The sequence below is a fragment of the Achroia grisella genome, unplaced genomic scaffold, assembly GCF_030625045.1.
Source record: "Achroia grisella isolate CSIRO2021 unplaced genomic scaffold, CSIRO_AGI_Agris_v1 utg1573, whole genome shotgun sequence".
NCBI lineage: Eukaryota > Metazoa > Arthropoda > Insecta > Lepidoptera > Pyralidae > Achroia > Achroia grisella.
This window is the reverse complement of record NW_026712655.1, coordinates 727,508-748,031: the sequence shown is the minus strand read 5'-3', so window position 1 is coordinate 748,031 and position 20,524 is coordinate 727,508. Positions and strand designations below refer to the sequence as shown.

At 34.9% G+C, this 20,524-nt stretch overlaps 1 protein-coding gene across 1 annotated transcript in view; it reads left to right on the top strand.

Moving 5' to 3' along the window:
* LOC131841123 (uncharacterized) overlaps positions 1-20,524 on the top strand; it is a 65,845-nt gene that overhangs the window by 33,184 nt on the left and 12,137 nt on the right. The window contains exons 3-6 of the mRNA XM_059189371.1: positions 44-261; positions 2,391-2,529; positions 4,258-4,404; positions 19,216-19,359. Coding sequence (XP_059045354.1) covers positions 44-261; positions 2,391-2,529; positions 4,258-4,404; positions 19,216-19,359 — 648 coding nt within the window. The remainder of the gene's footprint in view (positions 1-43; positions 262-2,390; positions 2,530-4,257; positions 4,405-19,215; positions 19,360-20,524) is intronic.

The window sequence follows — 20,524 nt, the reverse complement described above, 5'->3', positions numbered from 1 at the left end:
AAGTTAATTTTTGTGTAACATTGGTCTGTTACTTTTTTCTCAGAACTCCTCCTTGGGACACTCCGAACACACCAAAAAGCTGCCTGTGATGAGGAGATGGTGACCCTCATTTGTCCCAGGGGGACGACAATTAACATACAAGTCGCACAGTACAGCGCATCGGTAACACAGAGTTCCTGTGCATCAGAGTTAGCACAATACCAACCTGTCGCCGTGGAAGTGGTGGGGGACTCGTCATGCACATGGCCTGGTGCTTTACAGGTTCGTCATTCTTTTTTTTTATATAACATATTGGGGAAACAAGGCAACGGTCCACCTGTTTTGATGTATACCTGTCTGTATACAATATTAGCGCCGTAAATATCACGGTCTCGTGTAACTCCCATGAAACCGCTCATGTGTTTCCATACAGATTAAGGTGTCATGACTTCATAGTTTTTTATTTAAAAATATCGTTTAATTGGGGTAAAATGAAAACTGCTATTTATGTTTATGTATTGCATACAATGACCAGAGGACACGCTACTTTTTTAAAAGTTCATTACGGTTAATAGTATATATATTATGTATATGAATCCTACATCCATAATGATGAACATAGGTGATAGAATATTTTAAAACGTGTTAGAAATCTGTATGTAAACTTTGATAATGTAACCCAACGTGTTAAAAAATACCAAAAAGAATTCCTTTTAAAGCGTACGCTGTGGAAATTATTGATAATAGAGCAAAGTAATGTACTAGTGTTTTATAGGGACATCAATATCAAAGTGTATATAATGTACATATATTTATGTGAGGGTGTGTTGTTGTTGTGTATTAAAATATATAACTTTAAAATTTAAGTTTAGGTTTACCCGTGTGTGGCCGGGGTGGGCCGCTAGTTACTAATAATACATTTATTTATTTTTGGCAAACATATAACACTTTGCATTTTTATAATTGTCGAAAATGGGAAAAAAATATCAGCGTTAATAATCTTTCAATTCCAGTTACATATTATAGTTTCACAGTATTAATAAAACGATCTGTAATACTTCGAAATGAAATAACTCTTTGGAATATAACAAGATTAACTATAAACTATCGGAGTAATGTTCACGATCATGTTTCGTTGGTAAGCTCAAGTCATTTCTCTTGGGGTTGGCTTTTATGATTCATTTTCTGATATGTTTGGGCAATAAGGAACTTTTATGGCCAGCTGTCGATGTTTATGTTACCCTTCTAATCTCCTCAACCCACTGCATGGTATTTGTGGCGTTTCTCAAGTGTTACCGTTTAATTTAAAATTTTATATTTTGTAAGGAAGATTCAAGATGGTAGATTCAACAAATATTTTTGTTAATGAGAGTTGCGAGTGCAGTGCCTAACTTACTACTACAGCTTAGACACAAAGCGTGTGTGTTCAAATCTTACGATAATAGATTTTTTTGTCTATTTATGTTTATGTCTAACTCTATGGTAATAGAAACACAAATAACGATTTAAATTATTTCGAAAAACGGCGGTACTTGCCTCTTTCCATGGTATATTCAAAATATATCCAGCGGAATTATAGTTTATAATGTCCCTGACTACCACATCTAAGTAGCAAGCGTAAAGGTACATAAATTTGAACATCTAATCATAATAAATAATTTTGCAAATAAAATGTATTCATTTTTTTATGAATTTACAACGATTCCAAATTTAAACCCTTTTAGTCAAAAAGTAACACATGTTATGGGCCTAGTAATTTCGGAGAAATTGGCGTAGGTATACACATAAAAACCTTTTGAAGTCGGTTAGTTAGAAGACATGATTATTTTACGTTTACTGCTAAATAGAACACTGTTTACATTTCACGTTCTAATAAATTAAGAAGTTAGGTACATGCAAATTAAACAAATAATATAATTTTGGTCTGATCATTATGTCTTTATTATTTTTAAAACTTGTGTTCGTTTTGATGTAATATATACAACTTAGTGTAGTGACGTGTAGCCACACATATAGCTTACGCTTTTTGTACAAACGAGTACATAATATATATACATATGGCTGCAAATGTTTCTACCGTCCGAGGAATCGAACCCGTGACTACCAGATGTTAGACGGTGTGCGCGATTATTCTATTGAATTCGTCCGGAAGAATTCTTCAATTTGAACAGAGCATGGCGAGTCAAGACGCTTCAGTCAATGCATCAAACATCCTGAAGACTTCTTGATATAGTCAAAGTAATTGTCACAAAAGACTAAGACATAAACAATAACAAGAAATTCATTAAACTCCTATTATATATAGTTATAAAAAAGTGTATTTTTTATATTCATATTTTCAAAGCAAATTACTCTTGTTTATTCAAACAACAAAGCCGGATTAGAATTGGCATACTAACTAATTTGCGTAGTATTCCTTGTTACAGACAGTAGTCGAAGCGTGCCAGAAGAAACGCCAATGCAAATTCCATACGAGCCCGAAAGCGTTTGGCATGGACCCCTGCCCTAGATCTAGGAGGTTTGTGGAAGTCGCCTACAAGTGCCGTCCATGTGAGTATTATTAGAAGTTTAATAAATATTACTTTGTGGGAAACAATTATTTAAGTGTTTATTCATATATTTAGATCCAATCCATTTTGTTGTTATTTAATCGAATTAGGTGTTATTTTGTTGAAGTCCATTTCACTACTCGATGGATATATATTATTTTGTTTAATTCCGCTACAATGAACATGTGTGAGACTACGAATATTCGGTGTGGAAACCCGACCAGCGCTACGACCTTCTCCAGTGGCATTTTGTTATTGTTCTTTTGAAACCCAATGTAGTGTAAATCGAATAAATAATTAATAATGGCAGTTAGACAGGGGGAAGAGGATTGTTTAAAATGTAGACAAATGAATGTACCATGGGAGCTCAAAGTTCACGCGGTTCCCCACGGAGACCGGCTTAATAAATTCCTGCTGAATTTGTCACGATGCGCAAACTAACCTGATATCATGTTCATCATATCATCCCCCACCAGCCCCGGTGTCCGGTGCCCTGCCATCGTAAACCGTTTAGCGGCGTGCAACATTCCATTATCATCAATTAAAAATTGACAATTAGTTCTTTCATTGCTCACGAAATATAGAATTAAAATACATTGTTAGATCTACCTGAAGAGTCTATAAGATTTGAAGCATCGCAAGTTAGTGTCATTGAATTAGAATCACATCACCATATATATTACATCATCGTTTAATATCCGTGGTACCCTTCATGCGTTATCATTTCTTCTAAGACTAAGCTGTCTTGCTTCCTTTATAATTTTAATACCTTTTTTCAAACCAAAATGTAGCTTACAAAGCAATTGGTGATTAAACTATAAGTAGGTGAGAAAGAGGTACTCACGCAGACCTCTTTATCCAAAATCAACCTCGATAAAAACATATTATTAGCTACCAGTAGCTTTCAGGTTTTACCAATAGAGCAACTTTATCGTTAACGCATATAGTACTCTTTATGAAAGCATTAAGTACCAAATACAATGTAGGTACATAACTAAAAGTCTTATCGCAGCGTTGGCATTCCATAAATACCTTTATGCGAAACTATGTAAAGCTGTTTATTCCTTGAATTTCATATTATATTTAGCACGCCTCTTAGCAGATTGCTAGATTCCTATAGACATGAAATTTTAGTGTCCTCTTACATTCGATGTTTAATTTTATTTACACTAAATCTGTGGCTTTAGTGTAAATAAAATTATGGTTATGCATGGACTAAGCAGTCAACAAAAGCAATAATATATCGAACATGAAATATAAAATAACACACGATATTTATGAAATAGGATGATTTGTCATATTAATAAGATTGTATAAATTAATTTTCTTTTACATCGTCCCTTGCGTATTAATCTTGGTACATTTAAAAAACTAATAAAACCCTTACAGTTTTCATTTATTTTATTAAATATCATGGTTTATATCATATATCTGTATGCTTAATACTACATATATAATACATAAAACAGAATATAATAATTGTACATGGGTCATGTATTATAATCTAGCAATCAATACTAAGAATTTGGCGTAATTTCTAGTACCTAATAGTCTTTTATGAGATTAATAATTATAGTATCAAAATTAACGACTACCTATCACAATATTATGTTTGTAATTTAAAGCGACACTATTAAATATAGAGTGTTAGACACATTTACGCGTTAAATGGAAATTACGCAAGGCCGTACCTCTGGAAAATAACACTAGTAATTTTTAACGTAAACAGACGAGTTCCGGAGTAAAGTGGGCTGTGAGAACGACGTACTCCACCTCAGCTGTAACCCCCACTCGAGGGTAGCGATATATTCAGCGCAGTACGGCCGCACCGAGTACTCCATACAGTGCCCCCAACCTCGAGGAATGAAGGAGGAAAGTGAGTGCTTTTTAGTATTCTTAAAATATTCACAATGTTATTTATGTTTACAGGTGTGTATGGAAGTGGAGACGGTTTTGTAACATTTTGTTGACCGTAATGTTATAATTGCAATTTCAGTTAAAATTAGGATTTTCATAATGAAACGAATACTGTAAACTGAAAATAATGTTTGTTTGTAATGTACTTACTCAAAAAATACTTCCTATTATAGAAATTCTTCTTACTTACCACCCAATAAATAATATGAACTCCATTTTAAATGTAATACAAGCGACTCGTCCAACCTTCTCTTTCTATGCACATTACTGAAATTTTAGTAGGGATCCCTATTTTTTTTTTAGTAATAAATATAGCCTATGGTACTTAGAGATAATGCAGTATTCTAATAGTGAAAGTGAATTTTTAAAGTAGCAAATTTTTTTATTATTGTTTGTTATAAAAATACATTTATTTTCTTTTTTTAATAAGACTGTAACAAATACTGATTAACGTTAATTAATATCAAGTTAATATTATGAAATTAGGAGCGTTACTCGCTCCTACGATGATACGATGTGATACGCCAATATTGTGTTTTAAATATTGGTTTCCGCTTCCGGCACCTGTTGCCGGAAATTGGGTAGTAGAACGCAAGATGGCGATTCAATATATCGCTCCGCAGGGATGATCATTATTGAATTCACCACCAATTGATTTGGGCTACGGAATATTTTATATATTAACATTTATATTGCCAAAAATAAATGTAATTAGCGAAGTCCTTTTAATTAAAATTAATTAACGCAATTAAAACTTTCTTTTAATGAAGATTATATAAAAATTGTAAATTGATAAATTGAGAATCCTGATGAAAATTAGATTAAAAAATACATTTGTCTTTAGTTTTATATTGTACTTATATTACATCTTATCAAGGTCATTAGTCTCTTAGTTACTAGAAAATACAATAGTTGAATTAACTCTTTACCTTATTTATAACACAGTAAACATAAAAAAATATCTATAGATATATCAGACTTTTTTGTTATCAATAACGGAATGGTGAGCCCAACTACGTTAATAGTTCACGCTGACGGACACCAATGGAAGATAAAAGGATGAGGATTAAATGAGGTCACTTAGTTCATCGTGGCGAATTGACCAGGAATTAATTTACAGAGGGGTTAGTGTAAAATGCACCTAACATATTATATTGATAACTCTATGTATACTGAATAGTGCACACCACTACATTTTCCACACTCATTTTAAATTTTAAAAGGCCGACAACGTACTTGCTATTCCCCTGGTATTGCGGATGCTCATGGACGGCGGTAATCACTTACTATCTGGTGAGCTGCATGCTCGTTTGTCTCCTGTGTTATATAAAAAAATAGTTTATAAAAAAAAATAGTTTTATATCTAATAAATGAGTGATTTAAAAAATATTAAACTATAAACGATACAAATCTAATTGTATTTTTCCATATATTTCTTACATAATTAGGTACTATATCTTATTATCAAAAGATAGTTATATAGCTGATTAAAAAAAGTGTTATTGAAAATATATATGATGAATTCTCTAAAAAAATAATTAAGCCTATAAACTATATTTTTCGATTTTCTAAAGAAATTATTAAGTATATTATAAACCATATTTTAACTTAAATTTTGATTATTTTTTCATAAATATAGTCCTATTAATATGATTAAATTTCACAAATTTCTAGTTCAGAACGAGATAGTTTATTAGACAACGCGTAGGCAGAAGATATTATATAATTAAACATTTATATGTCAAAATTGCTTACTTGCTCCACAATATGTAGATACATTAATTCAATTCTCTCGTGAAATATGTTCTTGTAAATTTAATTATAGTTAATTTTCTTGATTGTAGACAATAATAATTATACACGACATAATGTTCTGAACATATAATTTACAGTTGGAAGAAAATATGAATGTACATATGTACATATTATATATATATATAATAAATATGCTTGTTTCATATTTAATCATTTTTGCTTTAATGAATTCAATCAAATACTTATTTATTTTCTGAATTTAAGTTCAAGTGTTTATGTGGCGAAACGTTTAAATTTGAATAATATTTAACTTTAGAATAGCATAGTAATTAACGACGAGTTTATTTTTAAGATTAGGATACAAAGCCATAATTGTTATTAAATATGGACAGTATCGTTAGGACATTAGGGTTTTCAGACACACCATGCCATTTGCATGTCCAATTAAATTAATAAAAGAAACCATTACAGCAATAATAATTTAACGGCCTCGGTTGTTTAGCGGTTTAGCACATCGCCTTACTTCTAATGGTCGCGGGTTCGATTCCTCTCACGACGCAAACATTTGTATTCATGAGTAATTATTATCTATTTTTATTTTCATATTTGTATCGGTCTTGGTGTTTTCTATGTATAATATGATACATATAATACATACGTATTTACGAAAAAATATATCTATATATTTGTGTCAGTTATCCAGTACCCATAACATAAGTTTTAGGTAGGTTAACTTGGATCTAGATGGCGCTGTGAATTGTCCTGAGATATTATATTAATAATATTTCATAACGTAGTGATTCGTACCGTAATCCAAACGGTATGAGGGTATATTATTATTATTGCTATACGGTGATATACGCACATAGTTTTAGCCTCGAGTGTACATTGTCGTGATACAAAAGAAGCACAGATATGTTACAATATAAGGACGTCATATTGTTTTTGTACTGTAAATAAATGGAACGGCACAAGCCTGCGGCCCACTTGATGGTAAGTGGTATCCGTCGCTTATATACATCATATTTATATACATACTCGTACATGAACAGTATTACGGCATCAACGTGATACCGTAATACCGCAATCATATAACATTGAAAGCATGAAATAAATAATAATAATAATGAATATGACGCTTGTAATACCACACATGTGTTGCAAACGGGAAAACTAAGATGTCATGTTCGTACCTCTTCTATAACTTTCCCATTACAAAGTAAAACGTTAGGCAGTTAAAATAGATAAGACTGAGGTACACACGTAGACGATTTTTTTCAAGGTATTTACCTCTCTCGACGTTTCGACTAGGTTGCACTAGCCGTGGTCACTTTATTTGCCATAAAAAAATATTCGTGTTAAGACCCGGTTAATAATTTAAATAATGTATATTAAACACGAAAGTTAAAAAAAAAAAAATTAACGATTTTTTTCAAATTCTATCATTTCCTTGCGGAACTCCATAAACATAAATATTCCCATCACTTAATTATGTTTCAGTGACAAATAAACATATTAGCCACCATGGAATAATCCATAATAAATTACGAGTAAGTCTTAATTTTATTTGGATGTCTACTTTATGGGAAAAACCATGGAATGATGGATTAATGTTTATTCCATTACAATGTACATTGTATAATATTGAAAATAAATTTATTCCAAGGGGACTTAATTTATCTGAAAGGTTTTTCTTTTTGTGAATGGATTTCCTTGTACTTGAATTGTTCCTGGTCGAAAACATATTTTTTTAATTTTACATTCTATATTTATATTTGTACACTATTTAAGTTTACTAGGAAACCATTAGATCGTGAATACGAATCTGGCGGACATAAAAAAACATTTGTATTTCTATTTGACTTTTGTAGTTAGATTAGTGATGATAACACTGCTAATAATTCAGATATACCTAGTGAAATATAAGTATGTTGAACTTGGCATTCACCAACTTGGTGTGTATTGTTTTTTTTTAGTACATTATAAATAATAATATCAATATATAATCAAGTCTGAGTTTAATGATTTAAATAATTAAAAAATTACGTAACAACTTAAAGTAAATGTCATGATCCTACTAGTAATATTGCATCGAACTTGATATTTTTCATTGAACTTACAACCCGAGTTACGAAACTTGTAATAAAAGGCAATCACGGTAAAAGTTTGCAACTTTCGTCTTTTCTAATTCATGTGATTAAGAAAGCTTGTAAGTGGCCTTAAATAAAGTTTCAGGAAAAACGTTATCAAGTCACGTGTGCAAGTTTATGAATAAGTGATTATTTTTGTTTCGTCTTCAGTGGACACTCACAAAAAGCATTTCCCAAATATATTTTGTATTGTGTTATTGTTTCCTGGTAATAAAATAATTTTACGTTAAATAAATTTATATTGTTTTGTTTAATTCCGCCAAAATACCAAGATAAATAGAGAAACACTAGGTTTTCAAAGTAACTTTATTTTCTAGGCGTTATATACCCATATGGAATTAATATAAACTATACGTTCAACAACATTTATTATTACGGATTTTAATACATATATTTTTATGGCAAATAAAGGACCCTCTCTCGACGTTTCGACCAGATCGTACTAGTCGTGGTCACGAGCTGTATCCGCTATATTAATAATGTATACCAAACACGGAAGTTTAAAAAGTGGATATAAAAACAATTTTCAAACAATTTACAAAAAAAAAGTATGACAATGAGTATCCACTTTATATACGACACGAAATTTCGGCGACATATAGTGTCCACTATAACCAATTTCCAAGCATATCACCCACAACAAACATTGTAGTACGAAATAGGTAACGTGATTGAACTGCCGCGTGAAACCATAACGTAACAGTATAATAATTTTCTATTCAAAGGAAACCACTCGTCCCTGAAAAAATGGGTGAAATGTTTGCCCATATTACATAAATATCCGCTATTGAATTTCACCAAATTGTTGTCCATTCAGTGTTTTCATCCGACAAATCTACGCAATTTCCGAGGCGAAGAGTCACTCATTTAATTTTGATATGCAAAACAACCTATTAAGACTTGTTTATTGAACAAATTCGCTTTGAATTCGTGCTCTATCGTGGAGTAACAGTTAGTGCTAGAAAGATGTTGCTATAAATAAGAACTATTTTGAGAACTTAACTCTATTCTTACATTTTTTATAGAATAAATATTTAATGGTGCACCCGCATGTGGTACATTCTGACGAAGCATTAGTAGAAAATTTTAAGTTGAGGTTGAAGTAATTTCAGTCAGCTCATCATGATGAATTTATCAGGTATTAACCAGGATGGCTTTTAGGGGAGGAGCGCGTGGATAGTCACGCTGAGGATGGGGTACTCGAGGTAAGGGTATGCTGATGATGTACTCGAGTAAAGAGGTAGTTATTAGTAATGAGGAATTATATTAATACTGGTACTTACCCCCAATGCTAACAAGGTATGACAGATCAATACGTCAATTCAACTTTCCACACTGAAAACAATTACAGATAATTTTCAGTATATTAAAATAAAATCTCCACTAATATGTCGCGCAGGCAGATAATACATTCCATTATCATCCATTAAAAAAAAAAGTTGTTTAACTATTTTATCAGGGCACATTATTACTATGTTAATTTGTTGGACCACTATCCAAGGCAGGTCAGATCAAATCCCATCTCAATTTATCAGAATCGTACAGATTTCACTCAGATTATGGAATTACCGAGGTTATCTCTAGAGACTAGTGCATAGAATTTTTCAATAAAGGGAATTTCAAGGTTTCTTTAGCGTCGACACTGTGCACGTGATATTTCAGGCTATGGTAAACGTTTACCGGTAGATAGGCCGTATGCTTGATTAACTTTTTAAATATAGCGATACTATACTAATCTAAATAAATAAACCTGGACAATTAACACAGCGCTATCTAGTCTGTAAGCAGACATTGTGTTATGGATACTAGACAACTGATATACTTAGATTTTTTTGTGAATACATATATAAATTACATATAGAAAACACCCAAATCTATACAAACAATCGTACACATAGATACAAATGTTTGCACCGTGCGAGGAATCCAAAAACGGTGTGCGAAACTGCTATACCTACCACCGAGGCCGTCAGTACTTTTTAAATATACTAATTTCTTATATATATATTCTTTTTTAATTAAGATTGTATTGAAAATATTTTAATTCATACACATTGGAGGTAGATATTATTGGAACTTTTGTTATTAATTCTTGTTGTTAGTTTATATCTGGCCAAATAAAAGAAATTGCGATTAGAATTTTATATTTAAAAAACATGTGTACATTTGCTGTCTTCTATTGTTCGTAAATTTTCACTGTTAACATATTATAAACCTTTTACTTTTACCAATATTACTTTTTTATTTTACTATATTTATGAACACTGCATATTAAACCCCTACAGATATAGCATATATAAAATTGAATGATCTGTGTGCGACATGTACATATGTGTACGATACAGAAAATAGTTATGCAAAGTGTGAGATGCAAACAAGCAAAGGTTTTTGTACTCAACCCCATTACGCTCAGCTGCGCTGTGACCTGTTTTTCATACATAGAATTAAATCAAGTTGAACTGTTGTGCAACTGATTTGTTTCTACTATAGCTACAAAATAAGATTATACAATAAATAATTGGTTCTAACATGTAATTTAAATTAGAATAAGCTGAAATAAGCTTTGTTAATATTTAGTGATACATTTTTATTTACGCATAAGTATAATCCTTAATAATATTGTAAATGCGAAAGTGACTTTGTTTGTCTGTCTGTCATGCTTTTACGCCAAACCTACTGAACCGATTTAAATAAAATTTTGTACATAAATAGTCTAAACCTCGAGAAAGGACATAAGCTACTTTTTAATGCGAAAAAAAGGTTGTAAAGGGTTGAAAGGGGAAATTGAAGTTTTAAACTTATTTTTTAGGCTGTTGATTAAATATAAATAAATGAGAGATTTTAAGTTTGTAAAATTGTTACCCTTAAGGGGGTAAAATAAAATAGGAATTTGGTTTAAAAGTGGTAATCTCTGAATTGAAAGATTAGGATAGCATTGAATAACATTTTCAATGAAGAATAGTATCAATTAGCTATATAACATCACGCTACGACAAATAGGACTAAAGCAATAATATAATAAATGTTCTAAAAAAGAGAAAAAAGTGACGAAGTTGTGCGGGTCAGCTCCTTTTTTCGATCTATTCTGACACTGTTGGCCGTGCCTGACCTTTACAGAGAATTAAAAATTTTTAATATTTGTCTAAGTATAGGCATGCAAAACAAATTCATTTGAGAATTGCCAATTATAATTAGCCACCAATATTCTAAAATATGTATTCCATTTCATAAGCTTAATGTATCTACATAGTAAATACGGCAGTGTTTAATTTCATTTTAGCTCTCTATACACAAATGAACAGTAGCATTAATATCCTGCATTGTCGTTTATTGTACGCTGTTCTCGCGGTTTTGCCTTCTAGTAATTTCCACCTTTAGTATTTGGGTGGGTTATTGTTAGTAAGGGCGCACGTATATTACGGAAAATGGGTCATAAAGGTGTACGGAATTTTGTATATTTCTGTCTACCAGGTCCAGTATATATTATTTATTATGGGTAATATAATTGTGTTCGATAATAAAAGACTATTATATAGTTTACTTGAAATTAGTTACTCACACGGGTGCTATTATTGTAAAGATCTCAACTTGTTTGGGAAACTACTCTGCTACCAAAATGTTAGGGAAAACGGTAGGTCACGTACCTGTATGGTTCTGCGGATTTCTTGGGCTTCAGGGTCTCGAAGATATCTTCGCTAGCTTTCACACACTTTCACAGTAGGTTTTACAGTTCTAATTTATTTTAATTCACAACAAATGCGCGCGCGCGTCAAGGCCGCTACGGTCCGTTTGTTACTAGTAAGGGAGGGGAAGGGAACGCGCGGGAACAGAAAACTAACGGACTCTAATATAATATAATATCTGTGCTTACGATGATACAGGGTAGATTTTGAACATAGCCCCCGCTCTAAACAGCTATGATGTTTACGGAACAAATTATAAAAATTAAGGGAAAAATTACAAGGTAAGGGAGCTATACAATACATTACTCAATAGGGAGGCGTATCAGTTTTGTAAGAGAACGTTTTAAGGAACCAGTAGAGGTTTTGACCTCGACCACTCGAATTACACCGTCTTGACCAGGTACTGTCACTGAACTGTACTATACGTCCGCGGCGCCACTCCAAAGGAGGGAAGTTGTCATCCTTTATCAAAACCAATTCATCAACATTAGGAGGATTCATAGGAGAAGTCCACTTATTACGAGTTTGAAGGGTTGATAGGTACTCTGAATCCCACCGCGACCAAAAATGTTGAGTAATTTGTTGCAATAAGTGAAAGCGTGAAATGCGATGCTGCTTCTCGTCTCTCAATGGGTACTCGGGTAACGCAGTAAGGGGTTGACCAATGAGAAAGTGACCAGGGGTTAACACTTCAAGATCATTGGGATCTTGAGAAAAGGAACACAAAGGCCGAGAGTTAAGTACAGACTCAATTTTTGCAAATACAGTATAGAGGTAAGGGGATTTTCACCGATTACTCGTTTAAGGTGCGTCTTGGCAGACTTAACGGCTGCTTCAAACAATCCTCCCCAGTGAGGACAGGCCGGTGGGTCAAATACCCAATTTATATTCTTGCGGGCTAGTTGTAAAGCAAGATCATCATGCTTTTGGGACAGGAATGAATCAAGCTCTCTAATATAGTTACTCGCTCCTAAATAATTTCGTCCACAATCCGAACGTATAAGGGTAGGTAATCCGCGACGCGCAACAAATCGGGTAAAGGTAGATAGGAAAGATTCAGTCGTAAGGTCGGATACTACTTCTAAATGTACCGCTTTAGTTGACAGGCAAACAAATACACACAGATAACTCTTTACTATTTTTTTATTTCGATAGGATTGTACTTTAGTATAGAAAGGGCCCACAAAGTCAGTGCCAACACGAGAAAATGGTCTATCCGAAGTAACCCGGTCCCTGGGTAGATCACCCATAGGGGGTTGAGATACGGAGATATCGATATGATAATGGGAAATTATTAATTTAACAAGGGGTCAGACTTAGGTAAAAGTAATGGGTGACGAGCATCGTATGGGAGTTCAGAATTACGTATACGTCCGCCAACTCTGACTAAACCGTTTTCATCTAGGCAACACGACAGCTGTTTTAAAGGGGATTTAATAACATTACCGCATTTTAAGGATTCTATCTCGTTAGGAAATGCATGTAACTGGGTTGCTTTAATAAGCATCAACAAAGAATTACGTCGTTCGTCAACAGAAAGGTAAGGATTAATAACACGTAAATTAACATTTTTAACATTATAAATAAAACGCAGAATAAAGCCTGACACTCCGACTAGTTTATTTAAGGAACTATACCGGTCGAGGAGAAACGAGAGATCCATAGCTGGCGTAGGTATTTCAATTAACAAACAGCGAAGGCCAGGTAAAGAATCAATAGGATTGTTTGTTAAGTCTGCACTAATAGGCCAATGATTAGGGGATTCTGTCAACCAGGAAGGAGACCACCATAGATCATGTTTAAAAGAGACGATGCGCTAAGACCTCGGGAAGCGCAATCGCTAGGGTTAATAGAACCAGGAACATGATGCCACTCGGAAGGGAAATCGGATGAGGTGATTTGAGACACGCGGTTTGCTTCGAATGTTTGAAGCAGGTGAGGAGGAGTCTTTATCCATGCCAGCACAATTTTGCTATCCGTCCAACTATGAATAGCATACAACACGATTACCTTCTGTAGACAGATGGTAACGTGATGAATTAATTTTGTGAGGAGCACAGCTCCTTGCAATTCCAGCTTGGGAATTGTGAGACGAGTCCGGATAGGGGCAATCTGACTCTTAGAAATGAGGAGATGGACGGAGCAATGGCCAGAATAGGATTCAGTCCTAAGGTATACAACAGCTGCATAACCAGCCTCCGAAGCATCAAAAAAGCCGTGTAAGGAAATGGAAGTGGCATCCGCAGGCAATATACGAGGAATGCTCAGCTGTTTGATATTCTCCAGGTCTTGTACAAATAATAACCACTCATCAGAAAGGGATTGGTTAAGAGGATCATCCCAGTTGAGGTCCGACATCCATAGACGTTGTATAAACGCTTTGGCTTTAAATACAACTGGAGATATCCATCCACATGGATCATAAATACGAGCGATGAGGGAGAGTATAGTATAGAACTGTACGTTTGGTTAGGGACTTCTGAGGCTTAAAGGAAAAACTGAATGTAAAGGAATCTGCAGTCGGATTGTACTGAATACCAAGTACAGGAATGGTTGGTGGGTTATCTGGGTCATGAAATTCATATGGACTCTGTAGATGTTCGAGGGGTATGTCTTTGAGCAATTCGGGTTCATTACTGATCCATTTTCTCAACTCATAACCACCACAGGCCATTAGGGACTGAAGTTCTGTTTTTAATATTTGAGCTTCACCGAGTGAACTCGCTCCGGTTAGGCAGTCATCAACATAAATATCATTTTCCAGAACAGCAGCTGCTCGTGGGTATGATGAGCGCTCACGTTCAGCAAGCTCTAAAAGAGTACGAATGGAAATGTAGGGACTAGACCGTAGGCCGTAAGTATTTGTAGCTAACTCGTACGTAACAAGAGGTGCAGATGGGGATTCACGCCACAAGATTAACTGATACGGACGATCATTGGGGTGCACCCAGGTCATCCGGAACATCATTTTTATGTCTGTCACAAAGACCACAGCATGTCTACGGAAATTAAGAAGGTTATGAGTGATATCTCGTTGGAGCTTGGGACCTGTGTGTAAACACTGGTTTAATGAAATACCATTAGAGTTTGGACTACTTCCATTAAAAACAACACGAATTTTAGAGTGGTCGTCGGCCTTAAACACTCCGTGATGGGGAATATAATAATGCTCAAGTAATGATGGATTATAGGAAATGGGAGACATATGGTGAAGATCTATGTACTCACGCATAAATATAATATATTTTTCACGAAGCTCTGGGTTGGCATTGAAACGTCTATCTAAACTTAGGAAACACTTAACCGCTGTAGACTTGGATTCACCAAGCTGGGGACGATCATAGATAAACGGAAGTCGGACCATAAAACGACCGTCACTCTCACGGGTGATGCCATTCTTAAAAATACGTTCGCACTCTAACTCCTCAGGATTGGGATTGAGAACTTGAGGCAGTTCCTCAATTTTCCAGAATTTCTCTACGACCTGGGATAGAGAAATGCCAGTCATAGGGGGTTCAAGGTCGGGGAAATTACCAGCAACAAGTCCAGACAATACACAACCAAAAACGGTTGAAAGGCCGGTCAGACCATGAGGAAGAGAAATCGATTTTTCAGGTTGCATAAGATAACCGAACACGTCGGCACCTAACAATACCTCAATAGGCCCTGGTTTATAAAAGGAGGGGTCCGCTACGGAAAGGTGATTAATACTATTAACGACAGGCCTAGGCAACTCAATCTCAGGATGGGGACCTGCAATTACATCAACAACCACTGCAGGGGTTGTTATCACAGGATACGATCTATGAACTGGTTTAAAGGTAAGGGAGATAGACCCGCGGGAATATACAGATTGAATGTTGCCAATACCGCGAATAGGTACTGAGTTTGATGATAAGGGGACATTCAATCTCTCAACAGCTAAGTCGGTAGTAAGCAGACAACCTTGTGCGCCTGTATCACATAACGCACGGGCCTCTATAAAATAACCATAAGCCGATTTGACATGAATAATGGCGGTAGGTAGGAGGACTAGGGAATTGGAGGGAATAGACATATGTGGTGAGAAAGCAGGGGGGGATACAGGGCCTAGTTATTGGGACGAGTTCCGTCTATGGTTGGTATGCATAGAACGGTCGGGGAGGTCACGTGACTTATGGTATGTTTTATCTCGGGAAGTGATCGCGGGGGGAGGGGACGTATGACGACAATCTTGTCGTGAGTATGTAGGAGGAGAAGTTCGACGTGCAGGGGATGACGAATCACAACAGGGAGTACGGCTGTTATAAGGGGGACGGCCCCCGCCCGTGCGGGGAGGTGATGTACGCGGTGCACTATGCACAACAGCATTGCGATAATTTGTATTATTACGATTCTGATGGTTAGGATAAACAGGATCTCGAGAATTGTTAAAACACAGTAAGGTGTGATGGGAGGACCGAGCACAGACAGCACACCTGTAATCACGTGTGCAATTGGCTATCAAATGTTTATCTAAACATCGATAGCACAGGCCAGACGATTTAATAAAATAAGGTCGGTCACGTGGGTTCATATCACGAAATTGGGGACATTCACGTAAATAATGGGAATCTCTATTACACATATGGCACTTCTTATTGGAAACTGGTACCTGGGAAACGTAGGCCCTACGCGGGCGGTTAGATTGCTGGTTATGCGAGTATTCAGGCCTTCGTTCAAACGTACGGGAAGTTGGGGCAGAATCTACTAATGCTGCATCACCTACATTATCATGGTGGCGGTACTCATCCTCTAAAAAAGTGATGATCTGATCAAACTGGGGCAGTCGATCACTATCACCACCGTAACGCCGCTCAAAACGAGCCTTTAACTCCAGGGGCAACTTATTAAGGCATATGTGCACTAGCATATATGACCAACTAGTCACAGGTAACTCTAAGCGTTCCAAACAACGATAAGCTGTTAACAATGGGTTGAGAAACGAAGCACGTAATCCATTCAATTTAGGTGGTATGTTAGGTAAGGTAAGGATCTGTGTTATATATGTATCCGCCAGTATTCGCGTATTATGATATCTCCGCTTTAACAAATCACGAGCGATAGGGTAATTCTCTGCTTCAATACGTAAATGTAATAGTAGACGTTTAGGCTCACCCGATAATGCACCAACAAGGTACTGTAACTTATTAGTAGGGCTAAGGTCAGGCTGGGAATCGACAATACTATCAAATTAGTCGACGAAGCTCAAATAGGATCCGCTTTGGCCATTAAAGGTAGGAATAGGTAAGTCGGGTAGTTTATTTTTAATACACATTAGAATAGAATAGAATAGAATAGAAAATCATTTATTCAAATAAACTTACATTGAAGCACTTTTGAATAGTCATTACATTTTTTAATCTACCGCTCATGCGGAAAGATGTCTCTTCACAAGAAGAACGAGAAGAAACTTGCGTGTTGCTCTTTTAAATAATTTTATTATTACTTTACATTTTTAAGTTTAAGTGTGTGAATACAAACCACCAATTAGCACTAATTCTATTAAATACTCAAATAGAAATAATATTGAATATATAACCAACTGGTTAAACAATTAATAAGACGAAATCAGTTATAGTGATTAGAGCAGACCAGTCCCTACAAGCAGCACCCGTTCACGAGTATATATAGAGGGGAAGATATCAATGGAAGCCGCTTAGGAGTACTCGACTCTGTAGGGGGATCATGGAACAATTCAGGCTGCAACTCACTAAACCTAAGCCGCAACTCATCTACCATAGGCCGCATTGACTTAGATAAGGTTAGGGTATCTTTATACTCCTTCGTATCAATCGCCGGGTTCAAACCGCCAAGGAGACAAGAACATGCTTCATTAAATTTAGCATAGATCTCATTCAGTTCAGAAAGCCGCACGATAAGCCTATCACGTGACGCAGAAGGCAGCAAAGCATAAGTATCCGTAATCCAGTCACTGATTAATCGAACAGTACCCATTGACTGACGATACTCAACAGTCTCACTGAATAAACACGCTCTCACTGTATCATTAGGATTCGACATCTTTATTTTAATTATTAATTACCACAAACAAAAGAAATATTTAATAAAATATAAAGATATAACTCACGAGTATTTATAAAGGCCAAATAAAATATAATAATAATAGATTATTATTATATTATCAATAATCAACTATATTTTCAAACAAATCAAGAATGTACCTAAATATTACTTAATACAGAGTGAGCATACAAAGTACCATAAACACAATATTCTCGCATATAGAAAACCAGTTTAAGATCATAACAAGTTGTTATCTTTACAATTAAAGAATGTAGGTACCAAGCGAAAGAATTCTAACAGGCCGCTTTATATTGACAACTTAGTAGGTAGTACGATGTAAAAGATAATTCACTCAATTTATATCAATACATTACGCTAATATGCAATGATACATTTATTACTTTTATTAAAAAGGTATTAATTATTAATAAACACCTACTCAACAAAATACTAGGTTTATATACGCAAATAGTACTTTTAATTTACGATGTTAAACACGATCACAAGTTATAGGTAAAGGTCAAAGGTCAAGACGAGTAATGTAATAGTATTAATTTAATTTAAGGCAAACTAAGCACAGATTTATTTGTAATAAACAATTAATAGGGTGTTCCGGGTACGGAACAGGCCAGATCAAATGTAATCAGAGGTTTCCAAACTACGCTCTGCTACCAAAATATTTGGGAAACTACTCTGCTATCAAAATGTTAGGGAAAAAGGTAGGTCACGTACCTGTATGGTTCTGCGGATTTCTTGGGCTTCAGGGTCTCGAAGATATCTTCGCTAGCTTTCACACACTTTCACAGTAGGTTTTACAGTTCTAATTTATTTTAATTCACAACAAATGCGCGCGCGCGTCAAGGCCGCTGTACGGTCCGTTTGTTACTAGTTAGGGAGGGGAAGGGAACGCGCGGGAACAGAAAACTAACGGACTCTAATATAATATAATATCTGTGCTTACGATGATACAGGGTAGATTTTGAACACTACTTATTTTTTAAATAATACAACAGCCCCTATATAGCTGATAAAGCAACATAATTTCTACTGAACTTCTTTTTTTTTAATCCAGTATGTTAATATTGTTACAACATAAATCCTTTTTATTACAATGACTAAGTAATTTTTTGTTCTCAGCGTGCCTAGAACCGTATGCGACGGAGACAGCTATGAGGGAGTGCCACGGCAAGAGACGGTGCGTTCTGTCGGCGGATAGTAAGATGTTCGGGAAACCATGCCGCCCTGGTAGCAGCACTTTCTTAAAAGTAGTCTATACATGTGGTAAGTCAAGAATAAAAAAATGATAATATACTATAATTGTAGAGTAAATTAGAATATAGAGTCAGATAATAGGAGAAAAGTAAAACAAAGTTAATGTTGGTGAAAAACATGCTTAAATATCTTGTAAGAGGCTAGTAAGGGAGGGAGGGGTTATCAATAATATCCTCATTACTGATAATCCCCCCCCCTATGGGATCTACCTGACTATGGCCTATAGTATGAGTAGCCTAGTAGTCTATTATACCACTTATATTTATAATATCGTTTATCATTAAATGGACCACATGATTACTCGCCACCAACATTGTATAAAATAAAATCTACCTTGACATGTCGATCTCCACGTGGCCCCATTTGAAATCCGTCGTGGTTAATATCTAGTGAATTAGCCATGATGGGCTAATTGACCTAACGTCATTAAACTAATATATTTTAGGTATGTTTTATTAATTAATTAATATTTTACCTTTGAAGCAATTTATATATCAATTTACCTACCTGAAGGTACAATTTGACGAGTGCCGATTCAATTTATCGATAGCGAATTCATTGCTACTACGTTATGAAATAAACTAAGACAGCAACATATTACGCTCTAGTCTATCTCAAGCGTATGATAACGATCAATTATATATACCACTGAACAGCTTCCCTGTACTGTGAATTATACGAATTGATTTGTTGGATACGTTTGTCAAATGACGGAACATAGATAAATGAGTGTCGTATATATTTATGTATATATTGTTTGTGTTAACTAAGAATGCACAGATATTAAGCAAAGAAACTGAAATCTAACTTTAATCATTATAAAATTAATATTAGCATATGTTATCTGTGATATTAGTGTGAATCTTATGGTTTACAAAAAGAATCCTTGATCAAAATCGAATAAAAACATACAAAATGAATATTATCTTATATATAAAATTCTCATGTCACAGTTTTCGTTCCCATACTCCTCCGAAACGGCTTGACTGATTCTCATGAAATTTTCTCAGTGTATTGAGTAGGTCTAAGAATCGGCCAACATCTATTTTTCATCCCCCTAAATGTTAGGGTAGTCCACCCATAAACATTTTTATTTTATTTTAAGGTAAAACAACGTTTGCCGGGACAGCTAGTATTATATAATAATGTTGTCTGAATTAATAAGTGCTTGCTT